This window comes from Ictalurus furcatus, chromosome 9 (genome assembly GCF_023375685.1).
Source record: "Ictalurus furcatus strain D&B chromosome 9, Billie_1.0, whole genome shotgun sequence".
NCBI lineage: Eukaryota > Metazoa > Chordata > Actinopteri > Siluriformes > Ictaluridae > Ictalurus > Ictalurus furcatus.
In genome coordinates this window covers 28,358,481-28,376,107 of record NC_071263.1, presented here as the reverse complement: position 1 = coordinate 28,376,107, position 17,627 = coordinate 28,358,481, and the positions used below count along the sequence as shown (strand labels likewise).

At 41.8% G+C, this 17,627-nt stretch overlaps 1 protein-coding gene across 3 annotated transcripts; it reads left to right on the top strand.

The window, feature by feature from the left end:
* Positions 1 to 3,367: 3,367 nt before the first annotated feature.
* Positions 3,368 to 16,594, top strand: gale (UDP-galactose-4-epimerase). 3 transcript variants are annotated; one of them, XM_053633438.1, is made up of 11 exons: positions 3,368 to 3,528; positions 5,528 to 5,657; positions 7,654 to 7,766; positions 10,813 to 10,926; positions 11,077 to 11,253; positions 12,026 to 12,139; positions 12,608 to 12,674; positions 12,759 to 12,844; positions 14,084 to 14,161; positions 15,449 to 15,563; positions 16,439 to 16,594. In XM_053633438.1, the coding sequence occupies exons 2-11, from the start codon at positions 5,537 to 5,539 to the stop codon at positions 16,498 to 16,500; spliced, it is 1,047 nt and encodes a 348-aa protein (XP_053489413.1). In that variant the 5' UTR covers positions 3,368 to 3,528; positions 5,528 to 5,536; the 3' UTR covers positions 16,501 to 16,594. The 3 variants fall into 3 exon arrangements, with proteins under 3 accessions (XP_053489413.1, XP_053489411.1, XP_053489412.1); XM_053633436.1 differs by having other exon boundaries at positions 7,651 to 7,766; XM_053633437.1 differs by lacking the exon at positions 3,368 to 3,528 and adding an exon at positions 4,877 to 5,388 and having other exon boundaries at positions 7,651 to 7,766.
* Positions 16,595 to 17,627: the final 1,033 nt, after the last annotated feature.

Here is a 17,627-nt window from a genome sequence, read left to right as displayed (position 1 = left end):
CCAGCCTCTCGGTTTTTCCTCTCTTTTACAGTCCCTCCCGACTGCCCCGACCCCGGAGACTCCGCCCCATAAATATCAAATACACCTTATATATCTCCTTGCGGAAAACTTCACCACATCGTATAACGATTGCACACTTTTCGATCCGTTTAACAGCGTTTTGTTTTTGCTGGGTTTTTACGACCGATCTAGGGCGATGTGATTAAAAATCCTAAGTTCGCAATTGTTTTTGTTGTTGTTGTTGTTGTTGTTGTTTAGCATGTACAAATCAAAAACAACTATTTTACAAGGAATGATTGGACAAATTAAAGAATTTGTGTGTGGGGGGGGGGGGTCACCCTATAAGCTACTTGTCAACAGTGGAATCGGTTACTATTTAAAAAAAAATTAAATAAATACTTATAATAATAAATGCAAAATTGTCTGTAAAATATCCTGTGACATCGCGTAGCCCGATGCTCATACATCGTCACATCGCTCACGCCCTCAAGTGTGAAGGCTAGGAACAGATATAACGGATGCAAATCCGCAGATATTCACAAATACAGGTGCTCATACGGCGTCACGTCAAAAACAAACATTAGCTAGGTTAAATCGTTAGCGTGTGTTTACAAACGTTAGCGCAGTCCTGCGTTTAGATACCATGCTATCTGATCATTAACACCATCACCATACGTTTAGCTACTCAAGTGTAACTTAAACCCCACCCTTGCTGACTCAGAGGCACCTGTGACTTGGCCAAATCAGCCATTTCTGGCCTGGACTCTGTGTTAAAGCTTGCATTTGGAAGTAGTGAGGTTACTGTGAGGCACTCTCAAAGATATGAGCACTGATAAGCGTCTTCGAGTATCGACAAGTCTAGGATTTCGGGATTTCAGTCAGGACTGTGTGTTGTTGTTAACGCACTCTTAGAGTCTTCTCTAAAAGTGCCGCTATTGGATTGGTTTCACTGAAACAGCTCTCAATGACCACAATATCGTTTTGTTTTGGTTTTTTTGCAGTTACAAAGATCTCCAAACTTTTGTTCATGTACAGCTTTCATAGCATCCAATGTGTGGAACGTGGACTTCTGAATAATGGCATGTCTTACTTTTGTGAGCTTCACAAACAAACAAACAAATAAACAAATAAATAAAATCACCAGCATTACTGCTGACAGTGTGCTGAACTCCAACACTCGTGTATTAACAAATACCATAAAGTGACTGTTAAAGTGCCTTTCATGTGATGTACATATTAAAACTTCAGTCTTGTGCCAAAGTCAATAACATTTATTAATAAAGAAATATTTTCATTATCATGTCTTGGGCTGGTGTACCTACTAATTAGTGATCATGTTGTGAGTTATATACATTCAATATTGAGGTTTTGTGAGTATGTACCAGTATGTATCAGCCATAACGTTTAAACCACCTGCCTAATATCGTGTAGGTCCCCCTCCCCTTGTGCCAGCAGAACAGCTCTGACCCGTCACGGCATGGACTCCACAAGCGCTCTGAAGGTGTGCTGTGATATCTGGAACCAAGATGTTCCAGGAGATCCTTTAAGTCCTGTAAGTTGTGAGGTATTGGCACCCTGTCCAGGGTGTACCCCGCCTTCTGCCCAGTGCTCCCTGGGATAGACTCCAGGTTCCCCGTGACCCTGAAAAGGATAAAAGGATAGAAGATGGATGGATGGATGGATGGAAGTTGTGAGGTCAGGCCTTTATGGAGTACTGACTGTTCACTTACTGCCTATTAAATACTATCATACCCCTTGACAGGTGCCATTGTAAAGATATAATCAATGTTATTTACTTCCACTGCCTACTGTTATTCTTCCAGGAGCAATTGTACAATGTATACAATATTCCAGCGCTTATTATACAATTATTGTAGTTTTCGAACGAGTCGGTTCTTTGAACCGACTCGCATATACGTATTGGCCGGGGGGGGGGGGGTTTATGTATTTTATTTATTACTTTATATATTTGTAGATGTAAGCAATGCCGTTAATATTGCAGTGTAACTGAATCAAAATGCGTCCATAAAACCCTCAACATCTCAGCTGTTCGATAATGTGACTCATGAGTCGAGTGTTTTGACTCTTTAGTTTTGTGAATGAGGCATGACAAGGAGGATCAGTCTGCATATCTGATTTCGTTAAATTGTTAATTAATTAATTAATTAATTGATAGATAGTGTAAGATTACATAAACCGAAATCTTTCGGCCACAAGAAGAAAAATCACAGGTTGGGATCGGGAGCCAAAAGAGTCGATTCTATTCTTACTGGTGAGCCGAGTCAAATGATATGACTCACTGAAAAGAGACGAACTTCTTAGGACTAATATTTAAAGAAATCTGGTTGTACAAATGACACGAAAATATATTACAACGGAGAGTCGGATTAGAATATTTACTCAAGGGTAGAAAGTCAACATGGGTGCATATGCTTAGAAAAAGAAAAGTTTCGTTCCTGCAGTGTTCGTTGATGTGATACTTCCGGGTTTATATACAGCACGTGACTGATCACATGGAAAAGAAGCTCGTGCTGGTCTCGTTTCTTTTTACTTCACTATATGATTTGTACTTCATAATAAAAGCTGTCGTCAGTCTATATCCTCAATATATCAACTAGGCTGATTTCCCATTTCTGTAAATTATTATAAAAAATAATTCTTTATATATTTAACCTAGACATTTCATATGTATTTAATACTCTTTTGAGTGAGATTATTAAAATATACATAGCTTGATTGCTTGCTTGAGCAGGTCAATTTTTCTCATAATATATATATATATATATATATTATTTAGGAATATAATTGCTTGTTTGGTTGTATTTTAAAATTTGATTTGTTTCTATTTCTCTTAAATAGATCAAAGATTGATGCATTGATGACCTTATTGTGGTTGTATTTTCATGTCCAGTGTACGTAAAGGATAAAAATAAAACCAATTATGTCATGAAATATAACCAAGCATAACTAATAATAATAATAATAATAGGTTGTTGGAGACACCTTTATTTTAAAATCCACGTGCAGCACTAACCAGGATCTGCGGTGATGTCATAGTTGCTTCACAGCTCTCCACGTCTCCATGAAATGCCGGAAGCGCGAATGAATAAACTTCTTGTGTTCTTAAACTACCCGTTTTCCGTAAACCCCGCCTTCCTGCACTTTGATTGGCTGGTCCATTCAGACGCGGAAGCAGTCCTCTAATCAGTTATAAATGCAGACAAATATGTCGCTAAAAATAATAAATAAAAAGTGATATCGATGTATTTTTAAATAAACCCGCGAGTTTCACAGTTTATATTTATATCCGCGTTAAGTAGTCTAGTTGCTACGGCAACATTGAGTGTCCAATCAGCGACCAATCATGGCGCAGGGGCGTGTTTGTTTCCGGAATACGGATGCGGAAGAAATAACGCTGGATAAACTTGAGAGCAGGTAGTGGATGGTTATTTCGCGATTCCTGAAGTTAGAGCGCTGTTTACGATCTCTGGAGTTCACATCTGAGAAGTTTTCCGCTTCGAAAGTTTCGTGAGTGTTTTTGTTTGTTTGCTTGTTTGTTTGTTTGTTTTAGGTGTAGAATTGAAAGCTACCTGTCCTGGTGTGTATTTTAATTGTAAAGTGATAACTGACACCTGGACAGCTGTTCTTTATACACATGGAAATAATGAACTAGTAATGAAAGGCTTGAATAGTATTTTAGAGAAGGATGTGAAGGTTAGAATTTTATATTCGACTCATTTACACATGCACTGATTTTTTTTTTTCCTTTTTGTATTTTTTTTAACCTTTTTATTTTATCCTTGTGCATTCTATTCTATGATAAGATTATTATTATTATTATTATTATTATTAAAAATAGATATCCACTTATGTTCTGTTATTAACCATGCCTGTACACTACAACACATTACCTTTAAAAATAATCATTATAATTAATATCAAATATAACAGTAATGTAATTCGGCTCATTTTGGAACCATTTCATTCTGAAAAGACTGGCGTGGAAGTGAATCAGCTATACACATCTCTCTCTCTCTCTCTCTCTCTCTCTCTCTCTCTCTCCCTCCTCTCCTCTCTCTCTCTCTCTCTCTCTCCCTCTCCCTCCCTCCTCTCCTCTCTCTCTCCTCTCTCCTCTCTCGCTCCTCTCTCTCTCCTCTCTCTCCCCTCTCTCTCTCTCTCTCTCTCTCCCTCCTCTCCTCTCTCTCTCTCTCTCTCTCTCTCTCTCCTCTCCTCTCTCTCTCCTCTCTCTCTCTCTCTCCTCTCTCTCGCTCCTCTCTCTCTCCCCCTCTCTCCTCTCTCTCCTCTCTCTCTCTCTCCTCTCTCTCTCTCGCTCCTCTCTCCTCTCTCTCTCCCTCCTCTCCTCTCTCTCTCCCTCCTCTCCTCTCTCTCTCTCGCTCCTTTCTCTCGCTCTCTCTCTCTCTCCTCTCTTCTCTCTCTTTCTCTCTCTCCTCTCTCTCTCTCGCTCTCCCTCCTCTCCTCTCTCTCTGTCTCTCTCTCTCTCTCACTCTCTCTCTCACTCTCTCTCTCTTTTCTCGCTCTCTCTTTTCTCTCTATCTCTCCCTCTCTCTCTCCTCTCTCTCTTTTGAAACGTTTGAAATAAGACTAAATCAAAAGCAGCTTGTCGTGTTAGTAAGAAAAACCTAAAGCGTAAACTCCTCTTTAAAGTTACACCTTTACCTCAAAGCGCTGACACTGGAGACTCCTTCCGGAAATGTTAAATAAACACGTCCTTACAGAAAACCTCACGATAATAATACCGACGACGACGACGACGACCACCGCAGCAGCCCATATCAACAGTCACACCCTTTTTATTCATTTTTTTTATTCAAGTCCATGTGAAGGAGCGGTTACTATAGAAACGATAACGTATTAGAACGAGCGTTTCGATATTCATATAAACTCGCCGTAAACACACGGTAAGGTACAAAATGAGTTGACGTGATTTCCACAGTACATATACGCTTTATACGTCCATGCACGTGTATATATTTAATACAAATGGTTTTAAAGGTCTTTAATTCAGTCATTGTGTCGTGGTATCTCTCCGCCCCGTGTAGGCCACGCCTCCCAGAATGCGAACGTTTGGAAGGAAATAGTCGCAGAAGCGACGTGGCTGATGATACAGTTCGAGTTTGAACTTTAATCGCGTACGTTTGGACTCGGTACTTTGGATTTCGAGCGAACGGAGTGCAATAGCAGCTAAAGAAGTAGTTTAACACCAGAAGAACTTTTAAGTTCATTTTTGTTCTCGCCTCGCCTCGCCTCGCCGAGTCGTAAACTGGTTCCGTGGGTCGGCTTCCGTGCGTACACGTCTACAGAGCGCGGAGTGTGAAGGGATGGGATTTTGACGTGACGACTATAAAAAGGCCACGTTGTTCACCTGAGGTGTGGACAGGTTACACACACACACACACACACACACACACACACACACACACACACACACACACACAACTGCACACCCACGCAGCCTTTATAACTTATGTCAACAGAATTTTTAGGCGTGTGTGTGTGTGTGTTGCAGGCTGCCAGCATGGCACAGAAGGTGCTTGTGACAGGGGGAGGGGGTTATATAGGCAGCCATTGTGTGGTGGAGTTGATCGAGGCGGGATACCAGCCTGTCGTCATCGACAACTTCAGCAACGCCGTACGAGGTAAGGAGGTGAAACCTGACGGCCTAATGGTGCGTGTGCGCGCGTGTGTGCGCGTGTGTGCGTGTGTGCGCGCGTGTGTGCGTGGGTGTTTAACCTCATCTCACCCTTTACCTGTTTAAATGAAGCTTTTTGGTGGACCCACATTTCTGTATTGTGTTCTACATCTTGTTTTTTTAACTCTTTAATCTGGTTTTTACTTTTTTTTTTTTTTATTTAGTCATAAGCTGCACTGTCTGTCTGTCTGTCTGTCTGTCTTTCTGCATGTCTGTTTCTCTCTATCTCTATTTTTGTCTGTCCCTGTCCATGTCTTTCTCTCTCTCTGTCTCTCCACCTCTCTTTGTCTGTCTTTCTGTCTAACTGTCTGTCTTGCTGCCTGGCTCCCCATCTCTCTTTTTGTCTGTCTGTCTGTCTGTCTCTCTCTCTCTCTGTGTGTGTCTGTCTGTCTCTCCAGGTCTCTTTTTGTGTCTCTCTCTCTCTCTCTCTTTGTCTCTGCATGTGTCTCGGTTGTCTCTCTCTCTTCGTCTCTGTCTGTCTCCTTGTCCGTCTCAACGTTTGTCTCTTTGTCCATCCCTCTGCCCGTCTATCCCTCCCTGTGACGAGAGGACGCTCCGCACTGCAGAGATCAGACAGAGGAACACTACACGCCAGTGTAAATGAGATTCGAAAGCCGAGGTCGCTGTGAGAAATGAGTTTCCTTGTGTTCCTGACGCAGGGTTTGTCCTTCAGAGGCGGGGAGCAGAGATAGGACCAGATATCTTCACTGTGTCCTTCATGATGAAACCTATTTTTCTGCACACATGGAGATACAACTTACACTGGTTACGACGTCAAATATAACTGAGCTGTCTGTCTGTCCATCTGTATCTCTGTTTCCATCTACCTGACTGTACCTGTCTGTCTGTCTGTCCATCTCTTTATCTACCTGGCTTTCTGTCTGTCTCTGTATCTGTCTGTCTGTCCATCTCTTTATCTACCTGTCTGTCTGGTTGGCTGTCTTTGTATCTGTCTGTGTGTTTCCCTGTCTGTCTGTCTGTCTGTCTATCTATCCATACATCTCTTTATCTACCTGGCTTTCTGTCTGTCTCTGTATCTGTCTGTCTGTCCATCTCTCTATCCACCTGGCTTTCTGTCTGTCTCGGTATCTGTCTGTCTGTCCATCTCTCTATCCACCTGGCTTTCTGTCTGTCTCTGTATCTGTCTGTCTGTCCATTTCTTTATCTACCTGGCTTTCTGTCTGTCTCTGTATCTGTCTGTCTGTCCATCTCTTTATCTACCTGTCTGTCTGGTTGGCTGTCTTTGTATCTGTCTGTGTGTTTCCCTGTCTGTCTGTCTGTCTGTCTATCTATCCATACATCTCTTTATCTACCTGGCTTTCTGTCTGTCTCGGTATCTGTCTGTCTGTCCATCTCTCTATCCACCTGGCTTTCTGTCTGTCTCTGTATCTGTCTGTCTGTCCATCTCTCTATCCACCTGGCTTTCTGTCTGTCTCTGTATCTGTCTGTCTGTCTGTCCATCTCTTTATCCACCTGGCTTTCTGTCTGTATGTCTGCCTAGCTGTCTTTACATCTGATTATCTACCTGTCTGTCTACCCATCCATACATTTTTTTGCCTTTCTGTCTGTCTGTCCTGCTCTCTCATTATCTACCTGTCTGTCTCTCTATTTCCATCAGTCTCCATCTGTTTCAATATCTTCACAGCTGTCTATCTGTCTGTCTCTCTATCTGCTTATCTACACGTCTATCTGTAAATCTTCCTGTCTCTTTATGTACCTGTTTGTCTGTCTGTCTGTCTCTGTCTATCTACCCGTCTGGTCTGTCCATCAGTCCATCTCACTGTCTGTCCATCTGTCTACCTGTCGTGTCTGTCTCTCTCCATACCGTCCTGTCTGCGGTTGTTTTGCTCTAGTTTTCCTCTTCTTCACGTGTCTGTGGTTGATGATGATTTTGTTCCACACGTGATGTTTATTTGGCCCGGTGTGTTTTTTGCACCGAGGAGAAAACGAGCTCCCCGAGAGCCTGCGCAGGATAGAGACGTTTCTGAACACCAAGATTGAGTTTCAGGAGCTGGACCTGCTGGACAAACCAGGCCTGGAGAAAATCTTCAGCCAGGTCTGGGGGAGAAAAACCACACACACACACACACACACACACACACACACACACACACACACACACACTGTCTTTATTTTATACTGAATTCATGAGGCTGAGGGGAGAGGATCTACGCCCCTGCTTGAATACCGTTTAAATGTGATTCAGATTAATTATCGAACGATAAAAACAACCTACGTTCAAAATGATAAGATCTCAAGTTCTACTTATTGTGTGTCTGTCTGTCTGTCTGTCTGTCTGGTGTCTGAATGTCTGTTTTCCTGTCTGTTTATGTATCTGCTTGCTTGCCTGTCTGTCTTTTTCTTGTCTTTCTGCCTGTCTGTATATCTGTCTGTTTGCCTTTCTGAATCTGTCTATCTGAATCTGTCTATCTGCTTATTTGCCTGTCTGTCTGTCTGTCTGTCTGTTTTCCTGCCTGTTTATGTATCTGCTTCCTTGCCTGTCTGTCTTTTTTTTTTTTTTTTTTTTACATTTTCTTGTCTTTCTGCCTGTCTGTCTGTATATCTGCCTGTTTTCCTATCTGTCTAACTGCACATTTTCCTGTCTGTCTATCTGCACAGGTCTTTCCTGTGCCTCTCTGTCTGTCTGTACATTTTCTGGTCTGTCTGTCTGCCTGTTCTGCTCTGTGCTGTCTGTCTGTCTGACTGTCTGTTTTCCCGTCTACCTGTTTGCTCGTACGAACGATTTTCTCATCCCTGTCTGTCTGCCTGCGTGTTAACCCATGTCTGTCTCGCTGTCTGCTTGCCTGTCTGTCTCTCTTCAGGTTTTCCTCCTTTTTATCTGTTTTCCTGCCCGGCTCTGATCCGTTCCTCCGTCTTGTGTCGCTTAATGTAGAAAAATGGCTTCGGCCCCTGCGTGTAATCACTTTTTATTTTCTGTCTAAACATAAAACACGAAGGTTAATGCGTTTTGTCCTTTAACACGGCTGAATAGACGCACGCACACGGCAGCGTATCCGCTGCGACGTTCAGTTCTGAATGCGCTTCTGTATCACATCTTTTAACGAACTACACTTTGCATCTCGGAGTCCTAGTATAAACATTTTCCTGCATTAATGGCCAATAAGAATACAAGCTCTACATCATTTTCTTGGCTCTCTGTCTGTCTGACGGTCTTTCTAGCAGTTTATCTACCTGTCTGTGTGTTTCCCTGTCTGTCCATCTCTTTATCTACCCGTCCTTCTGTCTGTCTGTCTGTCTGTCTGTCCATCTCTTTATCTACCTGTCTGTCTGTCTGTCTGTCTGTCTGTCTGTCCATCTCTTTATCTACCTGTCCTTCTGTCTGTCTGTCCATCTCTTTATCTACCTGTCCTTCTGTCTGTCTGTCTGTCTGTCTGTCTGTCCATCTCTTTATCTACCTGTCTTTCTGTCTGTCTGTCTGTCCATCTCTTTATCTACCTGTCTTTCTGTCTGTCTGTCTGTATCTGTCTGTCTGTCCATCTCTTTATCTACCTGGCTTTCTGTCTGTCTGTCCATCTCTTTATCTACCTGGCTTTCTGTCTGTCTGTCCATCTCTTTATCCACCTGGCTTTCTGTCTGTCTGTCCATCTCTTTATCCACCTGGCTTTCTGTCTGTCTGTCCATCTCTTTATCCACCTGGCTTTCTGTCTGTCTGTCCATCTCTTTATCCACCTGGCTTTTTGTCTGTCTGTCCATCTCTTTATCTACCTGGCTTTCTGTCTGTCTGTCCATCTCTTTATCTACCTGGCTTTCTGTCTGTCTCTGTATCTGTCTGTCTGCCCATCTCTTTATCTACCTGTCTTTCTGTCTGTCTGTCTGTCTGTCCATCTCTTTATCCACATGGCTTTCTGTCTGTCTCTGTCTGTCTGTCTGTCTGTCCATCTCTTTATCTACCTGTCTGTCTGTCTGTCCATCTCTTTATCTACCTGTCTGTCTGTCTGTCCGTCTCTTTATCCACCTGGCTTTCTGTCTGTATGTCTGCCTAGCTGTCTTTACATCTGTTTATCTACCTGTCTGTCTACCCACCCATACATTTTTTTTGCCTTTCTGTCTGTCTGTCCTGCTCTCTCATTATCTACCTGTCTGTGTCTCTATTTCCATCAGCCTCCATCTGTTTCTATATCTTCACAGCTGTCTATCTGTCTGTCTCTCTGTCTGCTTGAGGTAGATAATAAAAGCTGTACATCATTTTCTCACATAAGCTGGTGAAATTAGATCATCCAGAAAAGCCGTTTAAAAAAAAAAACCCCAACTCATTCGTATTGGAAACACTTCCACCTGCTAATTCCAGTGGAACGTATGTATCGATTTGCAGCGTGCACTTTGTTTGGAGCGCTCTGTTTTTTGTTACGGGTCAGGTTTATAGGTGTTTCGTCAGCGAAGTGGAGGAAAGAAACAGGAGAAGTTACAAAAATAAATTAAAAAAAAAAAGCAGACACCAAAGCAGCTGAGATATTTTCAGAGGAACTGGTGACCTTAAAATATCTTTAACTAGGCACCCAGCTGTTGGAAATAATTAAATAATTGCACTCAAAACGATGAGGCTTTCTCAGAAATCAAGAAATTGTGTTAGTGTAAAAAAATTAAATGAAATACACGCCAATGACTTACTGCTTCCCATTTCAGTACTCCCATATATATATATATATGTCATTTATAATATAATATATACTCAAAGACACACCCATATTCCCTTTTATGGAGTTCTGTGGTATAGAATTTGCACGTATTCTCTGTATATGAAGGTTTATTTTCGATCTTTCTTTTTTTTAAGCCGTTATTCCTCAGAGTGGAACTTCTTATGGACCCGGTTATTAATCCAGGATCCCTCAGTGTTTAAACACCAGTTGTACTACTGGAGATCCGCGCTTCATGAGCCGTACAAGAACGCACGTTATAATACGACGCGTAACTCGGCCCTGTCAGGGTTTCACTCGGACGCGGATCGGTCACGTTTGGAGATGTACGAGCGATTCGCTTTGAGATTGGAGTTCAGTCCTGATTACGATATACATATTTGTTTTAATGTCATCACCCTCAGGTGGTGATATCACACGACTATATCGTCTGTCTCTGATCTCCAGAACTCGTTCTACGCCGTGATGCATTTTGCCGGGCTGAAAGCTGTGGGGGAATCGGTGGAGCAGCCGCTACGCTACTACAGAGTGAATCTCACGGGGACCATCAACCTGCTGGAGGTGAACTTCATTCCTTTGCAGTGCTGCCTTGCTGAGAAGTTCGCCAGTATCACTGGTGCTTAAAAAACGAGGGGTTTAAAAAAAATTTAAAAAGACAAGCACCAGAAACTGTACGTAAACAGAGTAATGGTGTCTCCGTGTGTGTTGTAGGTGATGCAAGCCCATGGGGTGCATAATATAGTGTTCAGTAGTTCGGCAACAGTGTACGGCGATCCTCAGAAACTCCCCATCGACGAGCAGCACCCGGCTGGAGGCTGTACAAACCCTTACGGCAAAACCAAGTTCTTCATCGAGGAGATGATCCGGGACCAGTGCAATGCAGAAAAGGTGTGTGTGTGTGTGTGTGTGTGTGTGTGTGTGTGTGTGTGTGTGTAATCGCAGTGTTTGACTCTTAAAAAGAATGCCACCAAGATCTCAAACGAGCCACCTAAGAGACTGTCCTGTTGCTCATCCCAGCCAGGATTCTTACTCCTAATCTGCTCGTACACGCTTAGTACTGTTTGACTTGGCTCTTCTACACATGTCTTATAATCCCACTATCTGCTGTCGTCACCCAGAGGAGGACGGGTTCCCTTTTGGGTTCTGGTTCCTCTCGAGGGTTCTTCCTCATGGCGTCTCGGAGAGCGTATCCTCACCGCCGTCACCTCTGGCTTGTTCGTTAGGGATTTAAATCTACATCTGGATTTCTGTAAAGCTGCATTGCGACAGTATCTACTTTTAAAAGCGCTATATGAGTCGAATTGAATTGAATCGCATGACAGTTCATGGCACGTCGGTAAACTTCATTTGATTCGGCTCATCAGATAATTCAATTCAATTTTATTCGTGTAGCGCTTTTAACAGTGGACGTCGTCTCAAAGGAGCTTTACAGAAACATATAAACACAGGGTAGAGAGTTTAAGGGTGTGGATTTATCCCTATTGAGCGAGCCGGTGGTGACGGTGGTGAGGGAAAACTCCCTGAGATGATACGAGGGAGAAACCTTGAGAGGAACCGGACTCCGAAGGGAACCCGTAATCATCTGGGGGACGACGGATAGTGTGAAAGTGAAAGAAAGTTCAATACTCCAAACTCATCACTAATCGAATACCTCCATCAGGACTGGAATGCCGTGTTGCTCAGGTACTTCAACCCCATTGGTGCTCACACCTCGGGCCAGATTGGTGAAGATCCTCAGGGAATCCCAAACAACCTTCTACCATATGTTGCCCAGGTAAACCTTTCTGACCAATCAGAGCACATTTAGTTCAGATTTAATCGATCTGCATTTTGGAGAGTGTACCTAGCTGGCTAGTAGATTTCAAACCAAAACGGGGTCCTGATCGGCTCATCCTGTTTCTCACCATAGCACCTGCTAGCCAATAAAATGAGATTTAATACACTAAGGGATGCATTCATTTGACATCTGGGGAGGCTTAAATATGGAGGAATCGTAACGAAGACCAATTTGTCCATCGTTATAGCTCAATTGCTGTTATTAGCCAGGGAAATAATCAGCTGCTCTGGACAAATAAGCATACGGGACGATTTTAAAATATCTCCGGGGGGTTGAAACCCAAATCCGTCCCCCCTGTAGCTACACCTCTGATTTGTCCACATTAAAACCTATTTCGTTTTCTTCAAGCGTCCAGATTCAGGATGGTTTCAGTAATGGGTGATGTGTTGTTCTTCGGTGTCTCAGGTTGCCGTCGGGAGACGAAAGCATCTCAGCGTGTTTGGAAATGACTACAAGACGATCGATGGAACAGGTACAAGAACGCAGGTCCTGATGGTGAGTGTGTAAAGTCGGTCACGTGATGCACGTCTGCTTTACAATCTGTCTTTCCTTGTAGGCGTGAGAGACTACATTCATGTGGTGGACTTGGCAAAGGGACACATTGCAGCCCTGAAGAAGCTGAAGGACGGCTGTGGCTGCAAGGTGGAATTTCTCTTTTATCCGAATCTCTATCTTCTAAATATTACCGTAGCAGACGTGGGATCACAATGGACACCTGTTTACATCAAAATCACTTATAATGGAAGTCTAGGGGTGTTTTTTTTTTTTTTTTTTTTTTTTTTTTTGTAAACTTAGTAAATGTTTAAAATACACTATACAGCCAAAAGTATGTGGACACGTGATCATCACACCCACGTGCGCTTGTTGAACATCCCAGTCCAGATTTATCCCCCTTTGCTGTTATAATAAAGCTGCACTCTTCTGGGAAGGCTTTGACAGGTGAGGAGCCCTGGGGTGCACTCGACATTCCAGTCGATGCTAAAGGTTTGAGGTCAGGGCTCCGTGCAGGACACTCGAGTTCTTCCACTCCAACCTCAACGCGCCATGTCTTCATGGAGCTCGCTTTGTGCACAGGGGCCTTGCCATGCTGGAGCAGGTTTGGGCGTCCTAGTTCCAGTGAAGGGAAAGTGTCATGCCACAGCATACAACTGTGTGCTTCCGACTGTGTGGAGGAGTCACGTGGGCGTGATGATCGGGTGTCCACAAACTTTTGGACACATAGTGTTCTAAACGTTGGCCATTGCACTGCAGGAGTAAAGGTGATCGAACGATCGACATGAGAGAAAGCGCGTACCAAAAATATTCTTGTAGACTTTTCTCCATTATTACTTTCCAACACTGGAGCGATACAGTAAAAAAAAAGTAGTTCCAGTTACTGTACGCTTTCCCGAGGGGTTTTTCTTGTTTGTTTTTTTTTGTATTAATCCACCATCAGCTCTACAATTACACTTGTTGGAGCCAATCCACTCCAACAACTCGTCAATACAAGGCATTGGGTATGAATCAAATTTGCAGACGGTTGATCATGAAGTCGACGCACATCCGTAACGACCCTTCCTTCTTGGGGACAATAACCATCGAGTCGAGCTGCTGTAGCGGTTCTACGCCGCCTGTGTCCTTCATCGTCTTAATTCATTTTGCTAGTTGCTAGCATACAATCGCGTACACCGTAAGGACGCTGCTGCAAAGGGGATTATTTGCAAAAAAAATGAAGGTGGTGTACAAAAATGTGTCTCGGGTCAATGTACTTTGGCAGATTTCTGCAGCCGCCCTCAGACTTCCATTATAAGTGAGTTTGGAGTTAATGTTCTTTTCTCAGAACAGGGAACCGTTTCCTGTTTGTTGTATTCCTTTAAGCTATTTCTTTCTCTTTCTGTACAGGTGTATAACCTGGGTACAGGTACTGGCTACTCGGTGTTACAGATGGTGAAGGCTATGGAGAAGGCTTCAGGAAGAGAAGTAAGTATTTAACCTTAAGGGTTCTTGGTTTTTCCTCTAGGGGAACCCTTAAAGATTTTGTGTAGATCCTTTCAACAGTGTTTTCTTACCAGAAAGGGTTCCAAGTAGAACCCTCACCACCACCACCACCAATAGTGTACATATTAACCTGGTAAGTGTGTGAAACTCTTAATACCAAGGACCTGCCAGATGTTCAAATTTTACCCATACTCTCTTGGCATATTCTTAGAGAATGTTTGTTTTATGGTTCTTTAGTAGTTCGTATCAACCAAAGAGCTTTTTAAGAGTTCTAAATGTTCCAAGAGTGTAGTAAGTCTAATTGATGGTGTGCATATGGTTTAGAGCCAGTGGTTGTGGTGTCTTTTTTTTTTTTTACTTAAAACCTGTCCGGCCTTTGTACTTGGTACATTCTTAGGGGGAAGAGGGTCCTTAAATGGTTCATTCGATAAATAATGGTTCTCGGCTTCTTTAAAATGTTCTACCTGGAGCCTCATAGGCACGACCGAAAACCCTTTAAGTGTTATACATTGTAGCAATCGTAGTGTAGCGAGACATAAGAGTTGAGAAATGGCTAAGCGCTATTGCTTTGTAAATTAAGCAAATAAACGACTGGGTAATTAAATTAGATTGAACACTGGCTACATTAACATGACAAACAGCATACTTTAACGTACATGTAGACGAAGATACAGGTCATGTTTGTTTGGTTTTAGCTCGCTTGGCTGATTTAGGTAGAATGTGTACGCGACTTCCTCGATCGCTAATTAGCTTAGCTAGCGTGACGTAACCTTTATCATTAGAGTCTAGAATTTAGTACGTATTAGAATAACAATCGGGGTCACGTGTTCACCAGAGTTTCCAGATCATCAGCCGTAAACAGCATAGCCTTGTGCTACTTAAAGATAAGAGGAAAATCTCAATTTATGGAATTCTGAGTTTTGTAGCAATGTTCACGTTTCTCAATATGGGCGGAACTCGGACATTCATTTAGCATCTAACGCTAATCGTTAATACTGTGTCATTTTAGTCACGCTGGATCTTTTCTTAGGAACACATCTGAGGAAAACGTTACCATTCCAGATTGCCGTGTCACCGGGCTGTCCGCGTAAAGGACTTCTATTATTTAAAATCTATTATTAGATTCAACTTATGCTAGCATACAGTCCACACTCCCTAGTTATCTAAAACAAGTTGAAGAGTGAGCGCTTAGTTTAATATAAAACTAAAACGGACATTAGAAAACACTCTGCTTATGAAACGTGTGTTTTGTTTTGTTTTTCTCTGCAGATTGCATACGAGATCGCCCCCCGGAGGACCGGAGACATCGCCTCATGCTATGCAGACCCTCGCCTGGCAGAGGAGGAGCTCGGCTGGAAGGCAGATTTTGGCCTAGAGAGGATGTGTACGTATGAATGCTGCCGTTACCTTCGTTCTATAGGAGTATAACAAAATACTGCCATTTTCTTTTTTTTTCTGGGTTTTTTTTTTTCTTTCTTCTTTCAATTCAATGCAAATGTGCAGGGTTTTTTTTTTTTTCCCCAAAATGTGCAGCTCCAGAATTATTGGCGCCCTTAACACTGAAAATATGGGAAATCTAAGCCTAAATTGAAGTCAATTTATACTGTGAAGAAAAAAAAAATCCTTAAAGTGTCTCAGTTTTTTGGTACCTCTACAAATTATTATGAACATGAAACTTGTTCTCAGTTTAATATTTTATTTTAAGTTCATCCTGAGTGCCAACAACTCTGGAGCTGACTATATAAATACGTTTAAATACATTTTTGTAAATGATTTACCTTTATAGCCGGAATAAAAAGGAATTTTCCATCGCTTCGATTTTAAATATTATATTTAATATTTAAAATGCGTGCAGTAAATATCATGCTGAAAGAGTAACTGTGGTGGATGACAAAACATTGGATCGGCGTATATAAGCAAAAATGCAGACAAACATGAAAATGTCTGATTTTGGTTTTGTTAAATGAACATTTGTAAAATGATCCCTCATATTACTTGTTTTAAACTTTAAAATGTTTTAAGACATGATAGGGTTGTAATTCCTGCAGCTCACCATATTCTTCACTTTTTTTATATTTAAAATATGAATAAAATTAATTTTATGTTGGGGAAATTAATGTGGAGGGGGAAAAGCCCACAGAATTAAAATAATTTTTTATTATTATTTTTTCTTTTAATCTCTAGACAATCTCTTTAATCTCTTTGTGTGTTGGAACACAAATCTGATTATATCATTTCATGTCCACTTATTTGTCTTAGGTGAAGACTTGTGGCGCTGGCAATCCCAGAATCCCACGGGCTTCAGTAACGGCACGGTGTAACGAAACGGAAACATGCAGACGTGACGACCAGCTGAAATGAATCTCGAATGAAGCAGAGCCATGAACCTCCTCCTTTTTTTTTTTTTTTTTTTTTTTTTTTTTTTTTTAAATATACCTTGAAGAAACCTCATGACCTACCAAATCTCAACGATTCCGTGCTATTTATGTCTTTAAATTATTAGCAAGCCATCATCTCTATAAATGAGTCAGTTTCTATTCTTATCATTCCTCAAAGATTTTTCTAATCTAACTAGTATATTGGGACAAATTTTACTTTCTGTTTATACCTGGTCATATTGGAGTATAATGATTAAATTCAATCTTTTTGAAAAGAGCTCTTTGTTGTTGCTAGTTTTCTTTTTCAAGAACATCATGTGGGGTTTTTTTTTTTTGCAAGTTCAGACCACGCCTTCAACTGGCCGTTGAATATAGAGAGCAATTAAGGCAGAGAACTCTGAGAATGTGACGTCTAGACAGCTTCAGTATTATGCTAAGCAGCCAAGCCCTCTGCTGAAAACACTTGGGTAAGAGTCGTTAAATTGCAGGGAGGAGGTGGGTGTGGAAGGAAGAGATGGGAACAGCTAGGCTAGAGATGGAACCGTAGGATTTGACTACTACTTACAGACATGATGCTAAACTGGAGGCTATAACCTTCCTTTACTTGTTAGTTACATTAGCTTCAAAGCGAACATGTGACTTTTTTTTCTAGTCTGTGTAAAATCATAGCCATAACCTAGTGCACTGGGGTCCTAGTGCACTTTATTATTATTATTATTATTATTATTATTAATGTTGACGGAAATCACAAGCCAGTATTCGAAGTTCTCATCGAGTTTTATTGAGTCCTTACAGTTACTAGCCAATTTGACCATATAGCTTGTGTAGAGGTACACTGGAACACAATGTTGCTTTCCCCCAGAACCATGGTGCAACATATACGGCAGAGTACACAGGACTATATAAAGAGCAAATACACCACAGTGTGAGACGAGTACAAACAATACTCCCCTTTTGCAAGATGTCTTTAAAACACATTAAAAATACAGACTTCTGAATATATCTCTCTTTTTTATTATTAATAATTACATCTTACATCTTTACATTACATTACGAATTGATTGTGTGTG

Coding starts and splice junctions, on each gene's coding strand:
- gale (XM_053633436.1), top strand. CDS start 5,537: ATGGCACAGAAGGTGCTTGTGACAGGGGGAGGGGGTTATATAGGCAGC. Junction 14,162..15,448: donor AGAAGGCTTCAGGAAGAGAA/GTAAGTATTTAA, acceptor TTTTCTCTGCAG/ATTGCATACGAGATCGCCCC. Junction 15,564..16,438: donor TTTTGGCCTAGAGAGGATGT/GTACGTATGAAT, acceptor TATTTGTCTTAG/GTGAAGACTTGTGGCGCTGG.